This window comes from Amblyomma maculatum, chromosome 10 (genome assembly GCF_055883805.1).
Source record: "Amblyomma maculatum isolate TAMU_Amacu chromosome 10, ASM5588380v1, whole genome shotgun sequence".
Classification (NCBI taxonomy): Eukaryota; Metazoa; Arthropoda; class Arachnida; order Ixodida; family Ixodidae; genus Amblyomma; species Amblyomma maculatum.
Window position 1 is genome coordinate 98,981,509 of NC_139353.1, and position 16,839 is coordinate 98,998,347.

General features: G+C 43.8%; 1 protein-coding gene across 1 annotated transcript in view; it reads right to left on the minus strand.

Annotated features, from left to right (window-relative positions):
* LOC146177101 (cytochrome P450 2U1-like) overlaps window positions 1-16,839 on the minus strand; it is a 63,028-nt gene that overhangs the window by 5,661 nt on the left and 40,528 nt on the right. The window contains exons 5-7 of the mRNA XM_084581465.1: window positions 14,781-14,896; window positions 12,711-12,966; window positions 540-730 (exon numbers count right to left, since the gene is read on the minus strand). Of these exons, the coding sequence (XP_084437591.1) occupies window positions 540-730; window positions 12,711-12,966; window positions 14,781-14,896 (563 nt within the window). The remainder of the gene's footprint in view (window positions 1-539; window positions 731-12,710; window positions 12,967-14,780; window positions 14,897-16,839) is intronic.

Consider the following 16,839-nt stretch of genomic DNA (forward strand, 5'->3'; position numbering starts at 1 on the left):
TCATTAAGCAATTTATATCTCTTCTCTACTCTGTTTTTTTAATCTGAAGGGTGTTGAATCGCTAGAACAAAAAAAAAACTAATAACAAAATGCCACTAAGTGATGGTTAACAATGCTTCAAATCCCGAGTGTGCTTCACGCGCACAATGCATTCAGACCTAGCGTGCTTCAGTGCACATACTATTTCATTTGGTCAGGGCTTGTTAAGTTATATTTCTTCGGTGCAGCTATAATATTTACTAGGGCAATCAAACTGACCTCTTTGTCTTCTGCACTCCAAGTATGACAGTAATACATAGCTTGATTGCTTCCTGCTGTGGAAGCTTATCGTGGAAAAGTGCATCGCTTAAGCCTATGGCCATTACCAGAAAGAATTACTGTCAAAATAATTTTGTTGATTTTTCTATCAGGGCGGTAATAATCTGTGAGATACGTGAGCTTTCTTGCGCTGGTTATGCACGATATATTTTACTGCCTGATATAGTATTTTTGTCTTCTTAAACAGTCACGAGCAAGACCTTCGCGGCTTCTGAACTCACCGATTGAGAATGCAACGTGATGATCTGGTTTTTGAGCCATTAGAGATCCGTCCTGTAGCAGGTATCGGTTGGGGTCAAAGCGCTGCGGCTCTTTCCAGTACGTCGGGTCATTGTTGACAGCGTAAAGGTTTAGAAGAACAATAGTTCCCTTTGGAATAACGACATTGTCCACGATGACATCATGGTCGCTCCTGTTCACGCCAAACAAAGCGTGAAGCGTTAGAGCAAAAACAGTCGCCACCTGCTCTGATTTCATATTTTGATTTAAAAAATAAAAGGTTGAGCTAGTGCAACTGGTAGCTCCCTACAAGTGTTGCGAAAATAAAACAGCTCTTTTACTGCATGTATGAAATTAGAGAGGGAATGATTAAGTTTTCAACATATTGTTACCAGGTGAAAAGATCTTGGTCGCGTTCAGCACAGCACTTTCACTTCTTTCACCATGCACACCTCTGTCCTTCAACTACTTCGTTTTCGTTCCTCCGTGACAATTTCCCGCTGCGCAGCCGAAGCCCGCCGGGACAGTTATGCTGTCTCCCGAGAGTGGCAAGGTTTCAGACCAGAGACGTGCGAGTTCAGTTTCCGCGAAACCAGGACCAGTTGATGTAACGCGAATAATTTCATAGGTGATGTCACTAATTCTGGCCACGATCACATAACGGCCATCATAATGGGCGAGTAGCTTTTGATGCAAGCCATTCCACCGGACTGGACGCCAAATCCAAACCATATTGCCTGGATCGTAGGTAACAAGCCGGCGATGGTCATCGTAGCGGTCGGTTTGATGCCAATCGCAAGCCGACAATTCGACGAGCTTCTTCATCTATTTGTCTATTTGTCTTTACCCTCAGGGCCGTACAGGCATTTAAGAGGGGAGTGGGCAAAAAGAAATACAGGAAAAAAAGAAACACTGCAAAAATCGGGTACATAAATAATACATCCTATATATACAATATTAGCTATGAAATCGGCAATAATTGTATTAGTAGACACAAAACTAGTAGTACTTATACAATGCAGGTTAAAGCTTTGCGAAAGTTATTTGTATCAGTAATAGATATAATTTCATTAGGAAGATCGTTCCATTCTTTGGAAGTACGGGGAACAAATGAGCGTGAGAAAGAATCTGTTTTGCATAAAGGGATGGCTACTTTGCAGGGATGATCAATGCGATGCGATATGTAATAGGGTGTCTGAAAAAAATTGCTGTGTAAGACGGAATGATAATATAACTTGTGGAATAGGGTTAGCCGGCAAACTTTTCGTCGTGAAGCCAATGATGGAAGACGCAAAATAGTTTTCATTTCTGTGACACTTGCTCCTCGGTTATAGTTAGAAAGAATGAAACGAGCAGAGTTATTCTGAACGCGTTCAAGTGCAGTAATTAAGTAATCATGGCTAGGATCCCAGACCGCTGCTGAGTATTCTAATTTTGGAAGTATTAAAGTTTTATACAGGAGTGATTTCAAAGTAGACGGGGCGCGGGAAAAATTACGTCTCAGATAACATAGCGTTTTGTTAGCGTTGTTGATGATGTAACCTATATGAAGCCGCCAAGTTAGGTCGGATGAAATGTGGATGCCTAGGTATTTATAAGAATGGACGCTATCAAGTTCAATGTCATTCAGAGAGTATAGAGGGGACGAATTAGCAGCACGGGTGACACGCATTACCTTGCATTTGTTAGAGTTTAGTTCCATCAGCCATTGATTACACCAATTGATTATAGCCGTGAGGTCGCGCTGTAGAATGTTAATATCATTATCGTCTTTTATTTCACGAAAAATAACGCAGTCATCAGCGAATAAATGTATGTTAGAAGACACATAGGATGGAAGATCGTTTATATAAATTAGGAACAATAACGGTCCGAGTACAGAACCCTGTGGAACACCTGATAGAACATTAGCAAAGGATGAGTTGTAGCCGTTAGCGCAGACATATTGTGAGCGATTGGTGAGAAAGCATTCGATCCATTTGAACAAATTGGTGTCAATATTTAGGGGAAGTAATTTTTGAAGAAGCAACTGATGACAAACCTTGTCAAATGCTTTCGAGAAGTCTAAAAAGATGCAATCAGCGACTGATGACTTATCCAGTATATGATGTAAGCTATTTGTAAAAGAAATTAGTTGAGTCTCACATGAATAAGTTTTGCGGAAACCATGTTGTGCAGACGAGAAAAATGAATTACTCTCAAGAAAGTTCACGAGTGTGGCGAATATGATATGTTCAAGTAATTTGCAACATGTACTAGTAATGGATATGGGGCGATAATTAGCAGGAGAGGACTTGCTCCCTGATTTGTGAAGTGGAACGATCTTTCCAATTTTCCATTGTTCAGGAAGTGTGCTTGTGTCCAGTGACTGTTGAAAAATATAAGTTAAAATAACTGAGCTATAGGCACAAGTGCTTTTTAAAAATTTTGCAATAATGAAATCATATCCTGGACTAGAATGGCCTTTTAGAGTATTAATTAGGCGAGCAAAACCAGCTGTGTCAACAGTCACTGGTGGCATCACCAGGTAATCATGATAACATATAGTAGGAAGACTGGTACAGATTTTGGATGAAAAATTATTAACAAAAGCCTCATTTAACACTTCAGCACAGATATCATTATTAACCGATTCACCACATGAGTTTAACAAAGCGATAGGATTGCTGGATGTGGGATTGATTACTCGCCAGAATTTTCTGGGATTTGTTTGTAGCATCTCCGGTAGGGTGTTAGATAAAAAGTGGTCCTTGGCACTTTTTAGTGCCATTATGTATAATTTGGAGGCAGCTTTGTGGGCAGCCCAGCGCGAGTCAGTTGGTGAACGTTTTGCGATGCAATAAAGCCGTTTTTTCTTGTTTGATAATTTTTTGATATGGGCGTTGTACCATGGCGCATGCGAGTTAGAGACGATGTTGCGGACTGGAATATATTTGTTTGTTAGACGGGCAACTTCCCCTGCAAAGATATCCCAGTTTGACTGAATGGAACGGTCATGAAAGTTTGAAAGAAAAGATTCCATGAAAATGCATAGTTCATCATTTATTGCCACGAAATTTCCTTTCTTGTAGTCGCGTATAATCTTTTTTGCCTTTGTATGTTTGGGGAATGCCGCATTAAGGTGAAAAGTAATTGATAAATGGTCACTAATGCCTGAAAATAAAGTAATGTCTGATACAAAATCCGGTCTATTTGTCAGGATGAGATCAAGTGTGTTTGAGGCATTAGGTGATATTCTGGTTGGTTCAGTAATTAGCTGCGTCAACGAAAATAAGGAGCACAAGTTAATGAATTCATCACCCTGCGCTGAGAAGGGAGACAAAATGGGCATCGTATTAGTGTTCCAGGAAATGTTAGGAAAATTAAAGTCGCCGAGCAGGAGTATAGGAGTAGAAGGGAAAGTAGTGCATATTTTATTAAAACAGTCATGTAGTTCGTTTATAAAGGTAGGCGGTGCAGATGGGGAACGGTAGCATGTACCCAGTATCAATTTACGATGATCAAGAATTAACGACACCCAGACTATTTCAAGACCAGTGTTAATATTGATACTTGAGGATGAAATGTCATTAGATATAGCGAGTAGAACCCCGCCGCCACGATGAGTCAACCGATCACATCTGTATATGGTAAAATTATCTGCGTTGTGAAAAATTTCGTGATCTAGAACATTAGGCGTGAGCCATGTTTCAGTAAGAGCAATAATGTGAGCCGAACATGTATCAGCAATAGATGATAATGCATGATGTTTATTTTGAACACTCCTAGCGTTAGTAAACAGAACAGACAGTTTCGTATTGGACGCAGAAATCAGACCACTGCCCCTCTCGCACCCCTAAACAATTTCAGAGGATGATGCATCTGAATGACTGGCAGTGCTATCTGTGCGTGTCCGAAGTTGTTTAACGGAATCCGACGCTATGTCATACGTGTACAACCTGTTGTTGATTGATAATTTATCATATTTTAGCTTGAATTTCGGCGACTGAGGTAGAGATTTTGCGAAACCTATTAGCTTTTTGCGGACGGTCCTAGTTGCAGCCGAAAAATCTTCGTTTACTGTGACACCGCTTGATTTCAACTCACTGCGCAGTGAAAGCACTTGATCTCGCATTTTGAAGTTCGTAAACTTTGCGATAGCGGGGCGACATTCGTTAGAAGAAAAATTGCCCAAACGGTGAGCACGATGGAATGAATCAGCGGGAAATGACTCAAAAACAGCCTTAATCTGATTTGTTAGCTTTTCTTCTGTTTGGAGCCAGGATTCTTGAGAATCGGGAATGCCGTAAAAAATTAAGTTATCCCGACGAGAGCGATCTTCTAGCTCGTTCAGACGCAATTGTAAGCGGCAGTTTTCAGCTTTTAGTTCTTCTACTGATGACTGAGTAGATGTTATTTCATCTGAGAGACGGTCAAATAAATCGGATTTTGTTTCTAGATCGTCCAATCGCTTGCGAATGTCAGTGATGTCTGTTTGTATAGTTTTTTGACCGGTTTTTATGGATTTTATGTCGGCCGCCAACTCAGTTTGACACTTCGCGCTTTGTGACGAACGGTTGTGCAAATCTTTGAGTAGCTGGAACAGGACAGACATTTGTTCGGCAGGGTCATCAGGTAAATTTTCAAGTTCAGTGACAGCGGGTTGACGCCTAGGAGGACCAGGGTTGGATTCGATGTCCCCACAGCATAACAACAGAAACAACATTGAGAAACACTCACACAATGCTTCACGCAAGGTTCCGGGGTACGGGAACACTACTAAGCACCTGTTATCGGATTTCTTAGCATATAGTGCAAATTTTTTACACACCTGCATGTCGAAAGAGGGCTGAATCAAGACGATGCCTTGAGCAGTACTCCCGTGCCCAGTGAAGCCTCGATCGATGGGGTGGCTGCTTAAGTAGCTGGTTGGTAGCGATGTCGTTGCCGATGATGTCGGACGAAGATCATCAAGTTGTGCCGATGATATCAGGTCATGGTAGGGAGGGAGCGTACAATTGCAGTCATCGAGCGGTGGGCTTGATACCGGTGACGAGGCCAAAGGTACTGGCTGGTTGAACTGCGCAGCTGATAGCAGCGATGCGAAGAAAGCCAGGGAAGCCTGCATGTCGAAAGAGGGCTGAATCAAGACGATGCCTTGAGCAGTGTTCCCGTGCCCAGTGAAGCCTCGATCGATGGGGTGGCTGCTTAAGTAGCTGGTTGGTAGCGATGTCGTTGCCGATGATGTCGGACGAAGATCATCAAGTTGTGCCGATGATATCAGATCATGGTAGGGAGGGAGCGTACAATTGCAGTCATCGAGCGGTGGGCTTGATACCGGTGACGAGGCCAAAGGTACTGGCTGGTTGAACTGCGCAGCTGATAGCAGCGATGCGAAGAAAGCCAGGGAAGCCTGCATGTCGAAAGAGGGCTGAATCAAGACGATGCCTTGAACAGTGTTCCCGTGCCCAGTTCTCGGCAACATCCAGATTTTCCCTGGTAGACAACGGTAGGGTTGTGTCGAGGGTGTAGCCTGGCGGATGAGCGTACAACAGTTAGAATGAACTGCAACCGGTAGTTTCATGAGTTGCAATATTAAAAGCGTATATAATGTAGGGCAGTACGGTGTCCCAGTCATGCTCCGCGCCTACATACAAGGTAAGCATATCGGTCAGTGTTGGATTGGATTGGTTGGTTCACAGGAAGGGAAAGGCGCAGTATCTGTCACACTTGTAGCTGTACCTGAACCGCGCCGTAAGGGAAGGGAGGAAGGTGGGAGAGAAAGTGGATAGAGAGAAAGAGGAGCCGTAGTGGAGGGCTACGGAGTAATTTGGACCACCTGGGGATCTTTAACGTGCGCTGACATCGCACAGCACACGGACGCCTGTTGATGCGTTCAGGCAAACTGTATGTATGTGGGTGATATAGTGCTGAGTGCCTGTAGGCGACTGTGGATAGAAATGGCAGCTCCTCGACGATATTGGCAGTATATTTACTCGAGGAGGTCCATGCCGCAAGGAGACTGAGTTCAAAAGAAACAGCGACACGTGATGCGCGGTCGCCGATGGCAGAGCTGCTGTTTCACAATAGCGAGTAAGGTATCTGGCACATATCACAATCTACCGATTGCTGTTTGAAGACTTGGGAAAGGTCCAAGCAAATCAGTTCCAACTAGCGCGAACGCACAGCTGTGAGGCACCACACCGTGATGAAACCCAGGTAGAGCGGAGGTAAGGCGTTTATGACGCTGACACTGCGTTCAGCTGGCCAGGTATTGTTCTGTCGACGCATTCTCGGCTAGTAAAACCGCTCTTGAGCTCAACGGAGTGTGCGAGCCGACCCCAGATATCTGGCTGCGGGGTCGTCATGCATCGCACGTAAAATAGAGGATAACAGAGCCGTTGGAACTAAAAGCAGGTATCGTGGGTCCACGGGGGAGTATTAGTTTTCCACAACAGACCGTCGCGGATACAGAAACGGCCTTCAACTCCCTGGCTGCGTGCTGTGGCAAACAGAGGCTGTAGGGAACAATTTTCGTGTTGCTCACTCCTAAATGCCTCAACGACAGGAATGTCTGGGACGACGCCAGACATGTAGAGTTAGAAAATTTCACTGTCACACTTTGTTGATGGCAGCGGCATTCGCGAGAGATAGTCTGTATCGGTGTGTCGGCGCCCGCTCTTTTAGACAACATTGAAGTTATACTCCTGTAGACGGAGGGCCCAGAGCGCAAGGCGACCGCATGGATCTCTAAGACTGATGAGCCAGCACAGCGAGTGATTGTAAGTCACAATCGTGAATGGGCTCACATACAACTACGACCGGAACCGCTACACAGCGACGATCAAAGCAAGGCATTCCTTTTCTGTGACGGTACAATTGCGCTCTGGCTTGGTGAGGGAGGGCTCGCATATGCAATGACGTGCTCCTGATCATCTCTACGCTGAACCATAAAAGCACTGATGCCAACACCACTAGCAACAGTATGAGCTTCTGTTGGTGCGGAGGGTCGAAATGCCGGAGAACAGGTTGTGAGGTTCCGCTGGCTGAGGTTCAACTTCAGCTGGCGAAATGAGGCATCGCACTCTGCAGTTCATTCAAGCGAAGCTCTTTTGTGAAGACGGCACGTCAGCGGGTTGGCGATGTCTACGAAGTGGCGAATAAAAAACCGGAAAAAGGAACATACGGGCAAAAAACTTCGAACATATTTGAGTGTCCGTGGTGCTTGAAATGACTCCACAGCTGCCGTTTTTTGAGGGTCTGGTCTCACGCGCTGCTCATCAACGAGATGGCCGTGCACCAACGCTTGACGCTCACCAAAGCGACACTTCTTAGAATGGAGGACTATTCCGAAATTATACAAACTCTCTAATATGCACTCTAAGCGGTCGTTATGTTCGTCCGACGTTTCACAAAAAATGGCGACGTCATCAAGATAGCATAGATATACGTCCCCCTTCATGCCGCGCATATAGTGTCCATAAATTTCTGAAATGGCACAGGCGCATTGCAGAGCCCAAACGGCATCACATCAAATTCAAGTATTCCATCCGGAGTTCAAAATGCCGTTTTTCTTTGTCTGCAGGATGCACCGGTATTTGCCAGTAACGTAATCGCACTGCTAGGCAGAAAAAATTAAAAGCGCACGAGACAGTCTATAGCTTCGTCAACGCAGAACAAAGGGTATACATCTTTTTTTTTGGTGATGGCATTTAAACGGCGGTAGCCCACGCAAAATTGCCAAGTACCATCTTTCTTACTGACGCAAATCACGGGAGTATCCCAAGGACTAGACGACTTCTTAATAACCTCCTTCTCAAGCATCTCTGTGACTTGCTCATGGATTACTTTGGGCTCCGTCGGCGATACGCGATCAGTCTTTTGGCGAATCGGGCGAGACGAAGCGGCCGGTATCAATACTTTTGAGGGTACGAGACTTGGGAATAGAGGGTGGTCCACAGGGCTGACAGAAGTCGAAGACAGCCGAGTACTGCAAAATCATGTCTGCAAGAGAATGGTGTTGAGCGGTGCTCAGCGTTTTTCTCAGCATGGCAAGAATGGCGCGGTCAGGGCTGGATGCTGGAACAGGTTCAGACGTGGCAGCCGCGACAGGTGCCACAGCTAGAGGCGCATCGGGTTAACATAAACCAGGTTTTAAGCCTCTTTGCCAGATAACAGATTGAGACAATGAATTGACTGTCCACAACCACGTGCTGCCGTTAACCATAGATGCCAGACAGTGCAGCACTATAGCATTGCACGTAAAACAGGTCGAATGCACTCGTTTCGCTAGCGCTTCAAAGATTTCACCTTTACCAAGGACAACGAACATCGGACCACACTGCTGCCCACGATGGCACGATAGTATCTTGAGATACATAAAATACAGTTCTGGCGTCACATGCACTTTCCATAAGGCTGGGCACATTCATATGCTCAAAATAAACCTTACAACTTGCGCAGTCGATTATCGCTCCACTGCGCTTCAAGAATTCTAGTCTTAAAATACCGTCATGGGTAGAAGTAGGGATAACGACAAATTCTGCTTGATAAATGGTTCCAACCAATTCAACTTCAAGATTACACACTCTCAGAGGACGCAATGGCTCGCCACTCGCGCCACAAAACGTTGAAACTTCATCGCACTTGAACATCCCTTTGCGTCCAAGCAGGCATTTAAATATCTTTCTAATCACAGAAACAGTGGCACCGGTATCAACGAGAGCTGATGTAGTCATGCCATTAACGGCTACACAAACTTTGTTAAGCATTGAGGTAGGAAGAGGAATGTCAGAACGCAGCGAAGTTCCAGCGGCCTCACCTCCATCGAACGCGCTGATTAGTTTTCCAGACTAGGTGATCAGGACCGGCGACAAGGTGACAGCGACCGCCGCTTGCGGAGCATAGGAGGAGGAGTGACACTTCGATCCGACGCCGGTGACGAATTACAGATGGCGGTGTGCCGAAGCTCTGTTGAAGGAGATGTGTGCGCACTAAAGATAGATGAATTCTGGTAAGGCGATAGCGCTGCTATCACTGGTGGCCCGTATCGATAAAGTCGACGGTGGTGGCAGAACCTTGCGATGTGGCCTGAATTCCCGCAGTGAAAGCAAGCGATAGATTGGTGATCAACGGTCCTTCCCTGGTATTCTTCATCGAAGCGATCAATGGTCCGTGTCTTGCAGCATCGATTGTTGCCGGCATGCAATGAAAAGGCATCACGCCATGCGTTCTGGTCGTGAGCGGGAGGAGGCCGTTCATAGTAGTGTTGGTCCTAATGTGATCTGGAGCGTTGTGTGGTCGAGAATAGTTAGACATGCGGTGCACACCAAATTTCGCTGCATTGATAAAAAAAAACTCTTAATCGGTGCACAGATGTGCAGGTGTGATAACAAGGAAGTGCCTTGGAGCGAGATAATTCTCGTAGTGGAGGCGAAATCAATGGCTTGAAAAGTTTCAATTGCAGCAGTGGTTGTCACTGTGTCCAAGTGACCAAACTTTGGTCTTATTCGGTGCATCTTCAAGTTCTGAAATGTTCGGCAATGCCGTTCGACATCGACGACTGTGTTCAGGCTTTTTTTACTTATAAGCAACGTGTAGATCTAATCAGCGAAATCGTTGAGCAAATGTCGCACCATGTCCTCATTGGACATACGAGCCGAGACTACGTTGCAGAGCTTCAATACTGCCTTAATATACTATGTGCAGGTCTGCAGGTCTCATCGGGAAGTCGAACCCGATGAGCCAATGTCTGCTCAGCCCTCTTTTTCACTGTGTAACCACCAAAGCACTTTGTTAGCTCTTGCACGAAACGAGGCCATGATTTCAAGGTGTCCTTGTGATTCTCATACCACGTAAGGGCTGTATCCATGAGCGAGAAAACGACGTTACCAGTTGAACATTATCGTCTCACTTGTTGGTAGTGTGTGAACCATTCACCCACGTCATCACCAGCTGCTCCAGAGAAGGAGAGGGGTTCTGACTAACGCAGCCAGGAACCGCTAGGTGTAAGCATAATTGGGGCTTCTCCTTCCAAGGAAATTACGGGCTCTTGAGGAGGTAGGCCGACAAGACGTCGACTCCGACGAGGGTCGGGTTTATCCGTTGTTAATTAGTATGTACCCATCAAAGCTTCACCAAACTGTTACAAGGTGAATTAAGCGGTCAGACAGGACGAGATGGCGCCAGACGTCAGAAGTAAGATCTTGGTTCCGTTCAGCGCAGCACTTCCACTGCTCTCATCACGCACACCTAAGTCATTCTATTTCGTCTTCGTACCTCCGTGACAATATATTGGCAAACATTCATCTGCATGCAAATATATTTTAAAACAAAAATGTAAGAAACAATAACTTTTTTTATAAACGAATTGAGCACATAACAAAAAGGTTGCATTACATTTCTTCTAATAGCTCAAATTTGCATCTAGATCATTTTTTAGTTATTACAGAATTAAAATCACTTTTACGATTCGCACATATAATTTTTTTCGCAGGAATAATGGTTCTGCTCTAGTAAATAAATATTAAAAAAAAAACAGGAATATCTGGTGGAGCTACGTTAGGCCACCAAACTTGTCTTTATGATCATTTTTATCCTATTTCTTCTTCTTATACCTAATGCCTATTACAAAGTAGCCAACTCGATGCCTTTTTGGTTGGGATCCCGACCTTCCCTCCTATCTGTCTGTCTGTCAGCCTGCCTCTGTCTGTCTGTGTGTCTCGCTTTATGGCTATCAAGAACCATATCATTATTCACATGTCTTCCAAAACGTCATAGGCACAAATTTGACAACTATGCACAGTTATCTCAACCAACCAAGGAGCATAATCGAGGCACCTCACAGCTTTCGCAGCTGGATTGAAATTAATAATGGCACACACATCAACACGCTAAAGTGCATGTTGAGACCAGTGTCATGGTGTGACATTGTTTAGGACCTAAAAGCTTGACGGAAATCCCATACAGCTCGCCCTCTTCGAATAAAATGTCTAAACATGAATTTCTGTTTAAACTACTCTTCAATAGCGGTAGGCCCCAGATGCGTCGACTTATGCAGTAATTATTGGTGCTTGTCATCAATGCTTATGCTGCTGCTTGATGGAGTGCAGCAGAAAAGAAACCAATACATAACTGTGTGAACATAATATAAAATTGTGCAATTTTATTATAGCATCAAATTTTTTGCAAATGTATTTTTGTATATCAGTTGTAATGTCTCGTGTAATTAAGCAAAACTATATTGTTAGTGCAAAAATGTCCCTCATCAGTACACGTTCGCATCCGCAAACCATGAAATAAGCTGTTATGATAAATAAAATTATTCTGCGTTTTTTTCAACTAGGATAACACAAATGTTTGGCTTTGAAGTTGCCCCAGCGCGCGTAGCGGGATAGTAAAAACAGGATTCCAGTAAAAAGGAGCTCGGCCCTAATAAGGACGAATAAATTTACATCATATTGTCACGCGATAATGACGATGCCATAGGGGACAAATGAACAGACAGGTTGGCATAGCACTGGAAGGAAGTGGAACTTGGGCTAACTTGCACCCGCGAAAGAACTGTAACTGCTCGGCGGTGGCGACAGCAACTAACGTATATTCGCAGGTCGTCCAACAGAATGCCCAAAAAATGTGGCGCAACAAACGCAATCACATGGGAAGAGACACAACACACGCGCACACTACCAACTGTAATATGGATCTGAACACACTTCCTCTTCACCACTCCTCTTCTTTAACACGCAAGTACACCCACGTATGCAGCACCAACTAGCCCCTCAAGCTATTATTTTGAGATGACGTACAACAGAGAATGCCTGTTTCAGCCTCAGCGTTCAGTTTAAATACGGTGAAGAAATATGTATGAAAAATAGCGAACAATGACTGGCCTAAACTTGAACAATGTAGAAAAACAAGCGCGTGGCTGGAGTCTTTCAAGATACATCTCAAGCACCTTCTGTAACAAAAGAAATGATAAGGCCGCGTCTCACGACAACGGTTCTGAACAAAGAATACATAATCGATCCACGCTGTACAATCACACTGGTAATGCTACATGCCAGCAGCTGATAAAGGACCTTTAAATGGTTCGCGGCAATATTGTTACTTTTGTGTGCATTCCTTGCGAATCTCTAACTTGTCCGTTCCTAAGAGAGCTCATTGTGCGAGCTAGAGGTTCGTACAACACTCACGCTTTGGGCAGTCCTAATGCAGACCTCAGCCTCCATCGCTCAACTTCCCATACACAGGCCATTGTGACGGGTATCTTCTTGCGATCCTCCCATGTGGGCGTCCGACAACCTATGACTTCGTCGATCTCTCGGTGCACCCGGTTCTGGATATCGCGCTCTCGTGCCGCGAAATTTACCAGAAGCAAATGAGCGGCACCAGTTGGCCCGAATATTCCTCCCATAATGAGAGCATTCACGTTGCCCACAAGGTATTTGTCTGCGACATGGAAAAAAACAACCATAAGAAAGCCGGCTGGAAATATTCTCGGTGCATGTAGGAAAATAAGGATCGAACAAGTGTTACTTCACACTTTCACATTTTTCAATAGCTGCTATAAAGCTACATGAAAGAGACGCTAACAAGGATTGAGGGGGAGCCTGTTTGCAAGCCTAGGCAATATTTCGACAGGGGTACTTGACTTCGTCTGCGCCCAGGGGAAGACAAATCCTCTTGTCGAAATGTTGGCTACGAACTAAGGCTTCCTCGCAATTGTTTTTCGGTTATGTTTCATGCTCTGTATAGCCATGGCCTTCCCTTCACTTCACACTCGGTCTTTTAGAATGAAGTTTTTAGCCGTAAAATGCGATGTGATGAATAATGCTTGAAAGTATTCTGAGTAAATAATATCTCTTAAAATTATTACTCTGTTTTGTTTCTTATATGGGCTTGTGAAATTCCCTGTTGTAGCTGCAGGCGACGCGGTACCAGCAACGTGACATTTGTTTACGAAAGTCAGGCGCACAACGACGCATAGCTTATTTGCTCCCCACCTCCAAAGTTCTACGCCTATGTTTCCGTTGTTCACCCAAAATGTCGTCTAGAATTTACGTCAATCGTACGCCCTGGTTACAGGAGTTAAACGTTGCGACGTAAAAAACTTATACACACTAATACAGCAAAGTCTCTCATTGCGAACAAGGGGCGCTGAAAGAATACCATTTGCTATGTTGTCCAATGTTAGTGAGAACACCCGAACAGTTGGACGCTCTTTCGACGCTGCCCCACTTTTATCGCATATGCTGCTGTCACAAAAACAATGCACTTTACAGAGAAAAAACACCTTTTGAAGTGTTCACACTACTATTGACTAAACCTGTACAGGTAAATTCTTAAGAGGTGGAAGTGGCGATGACATCAACAAGGCATAGTAAAAAACACCTGTAGGATATTTTATACTCAGCACACTCTGTAGCTTACCATACACAAATAAATTACGAATCCACACTCTGCAAGGGCGCTCCGCTAAAGGAAGCCTCTGTAGCTAGCGTTCTGACTCGATTTGCGCTAAACGAGCGGTAGGGTAGTGTGAATTGGGCGTAAATGCGGTTCAAGATATAGCGCTGCGTAAATGGCTTCTATTGGATAAACTATAGCGTCACGTTGGACTGCTTGATGACATTTTTCGTTTAAATTTCAAAATGACAGCTTTTGTTTCAAATGTCTCTAAGGTCGTGAATGTCCAAGAGCCACGAAGAAAAGTGTAACTCTTAGTTAGGTCTGTTAATTTCCATTGTTTTAATCCTACCCTTAATATTTGTACATTGTAGCCACATTAACGACACTTGGAGAAGCCAAGTTTTGAACATTTATGGTACAAGACATTTCTGTTTACATCGTTGTTGATACACACAGCTAGAAATGCATTTTTGTCAACATGGCAGTAAAACTAAGGTTCAGGCCAACACGTTGTGAAACATCTTCCTGCTCCAGAAGATTGTTACAACAGTGAATAAGTGGTTTACTGTACCGTAGATACCAGAGCGCAACAGCAGCAATGCACTATACGTTGCTATACGTAATTTCAAAAGAGTAGCTCTTTATAATTTATACTGATTTCTAAACTTTCCGTTAAGAATGAGTATTAATCAGGAATCTCCAGAAGCAGGAGAACTTTGATAGAGAGGAGAACGTTCTTCACGGCAATATCTCTACTTTACCTCCAGAACTGTTTATTCCAGCCACAATTATGCATTTTCCCTGCAGGTTATGCATTACAAACCCCCTCTCTAATAATATGTCTTCCAACTTACGCTGAAATTTAGGTTCAGGGTCTCCTTTATATTCTTGGATTTTCTTCATATAAGACAGGATGAAGTCCCGGTCCGACTTTGCGTCTAGAGTTTGCACGTAGCTCTTGATATGTTTCCTTTGAAATAATAATTACAAAGAGTTAAGGACTGAAATAAAACTCAAACGGCGGTATAGCTGATGCGCTGTTTCTCATAAGTTCAAAGAAGATAGCTTGTTTGAAGCTGCATAAACTGGGCAGGAGAAAATTAATTCGCACTGGACTGCTAAATCGACACGTCTAGAAACACAGGTTCAAAGCACAGGTTAACCGGCTTGTCATTTTCTAGTTTGTTTAAATGAGAAAAATTCATCTCCTTATTTCACTCATCCCCTTTAGGGGTTAGTGTGTGCACATTGTTCATTTGGCTAAAGTTGCCAAACGCAATCTGGAAAGGCAGTGCACAGGGTTTATACTAACTTAATCGTAGACACTCCTGCGTATCGCACTATTCGACATCGCACTGTAGGTTTTATCCATTTGGACTAAATTCTTATTATAATGAAAACATTGTGGAGTGTATGAGCTCGGCCTTTAAGGTTATAACGTGATATAGCGCGAGTGGCTAGCGCGTTCACTCAGCGCGTTTACCCAGGAGTATATCATTACATTTTGAATTTGTGTTTCTATTATCTCGCCCATAATAATTAAAATACAGACAACCACTAGACTATATAAATGACAAGAAGACATATACAAGATATATATGTGAATCCACTCTTTACCCAAGCCGTACTAAGGTGCCGGCCTGATTACAGGCACAGTGCTATCCATGAAAGCGAATGTCGACGCAGTGACACAAAGTATGCCTACCGACCGAGAGAAAGCATTCAGATGACAATTTCTATAGGTAGACGTTTGCTCATCTAGTTAATCACGCAGCGTGTCACTGAAGGTCAAGGCAGCGCTGAGCACATGATCAATATTGAGCAGCGTATTCTGGAACGAGTCTCTAAACTGACAATTTTGAGTCAGACAGCCTCAGTTGTGCCTCCCTTTCTGCCGACTGCCGCTATATAAGGCAACGTTCATCTACGCTGAAACTGTTCATGTTGAGATACTTTTATATGATTGCTGTTATTATTTATTTATGCTAAAAGCATTGAAGTCGGGATGCTTTCTTGTATAATTTCTGTTGTTAATGTTATTTGTTGTACAAGCACTTTACGGTATACTTCGTTATTGCAGTGCAGTATTTTCTTTGTGTCGCCTTCTTACGCATGACCATGCTGATTCGCTTCTGCAGTGTTTTTAAGAGTGTAGTGTACAATTTGCAATAGCAGTTAAAAATAACCTTTTTAATGGACCTGATTTTTCTTCATCTCACGCACGTTTTACACTAGCATTTTGTACTACCACATTTTTGCTCCCTTCTTCTAAAACTAAACTCAATCTAAAGCCGCATACTTCGTTACGCCTCCCGTTTTTCATTCCCACCATCAAACACGTGATACGGCGAGGCACGACGTTGCGTGTATACGTGCCGTATAAAACTATTGTGCTACACTATGATATTGCTGAAATAATCTGTTTCGTTTGATCTGAACTTTCGTGCCGGGATTTCATTCAAGGGTTTGTCTGATATCAAACTTTTACATTGCATATTTAATTGTCGGGAAAGTCTGCTCTTTCACTTCAGCTGTCAGAAACAGGGAAGCTTTCGAGTGTTGCTTTGCTTTTGGTTGTTGTCTTCTAAGTACAATACAAATGGAGCAGTAAAGCAGGCGAAAAAATCTTGAGATCCATGGTTTGCCGGATAACAGCAATGAACACTTAACAGAAACGCTCATGCATGTGGCCTCAAAGCTGGAATAAACAGGGTTTGCTTTTGACGACACTGGGGTCGCACACTACCATAAAGCAAACGTTGGTGGTAGACCTGTGGGTCTCGTTTGCTTTACTTCAGTAATTTAAATACGTGGCTTAGCACCCGTTATAGTCTAAAGCATTTACGCAGGAGGGACCTGTGTCCACACGTTTACCTTAATAATGACTTGAACAAAGCTAACCATGACTTCATT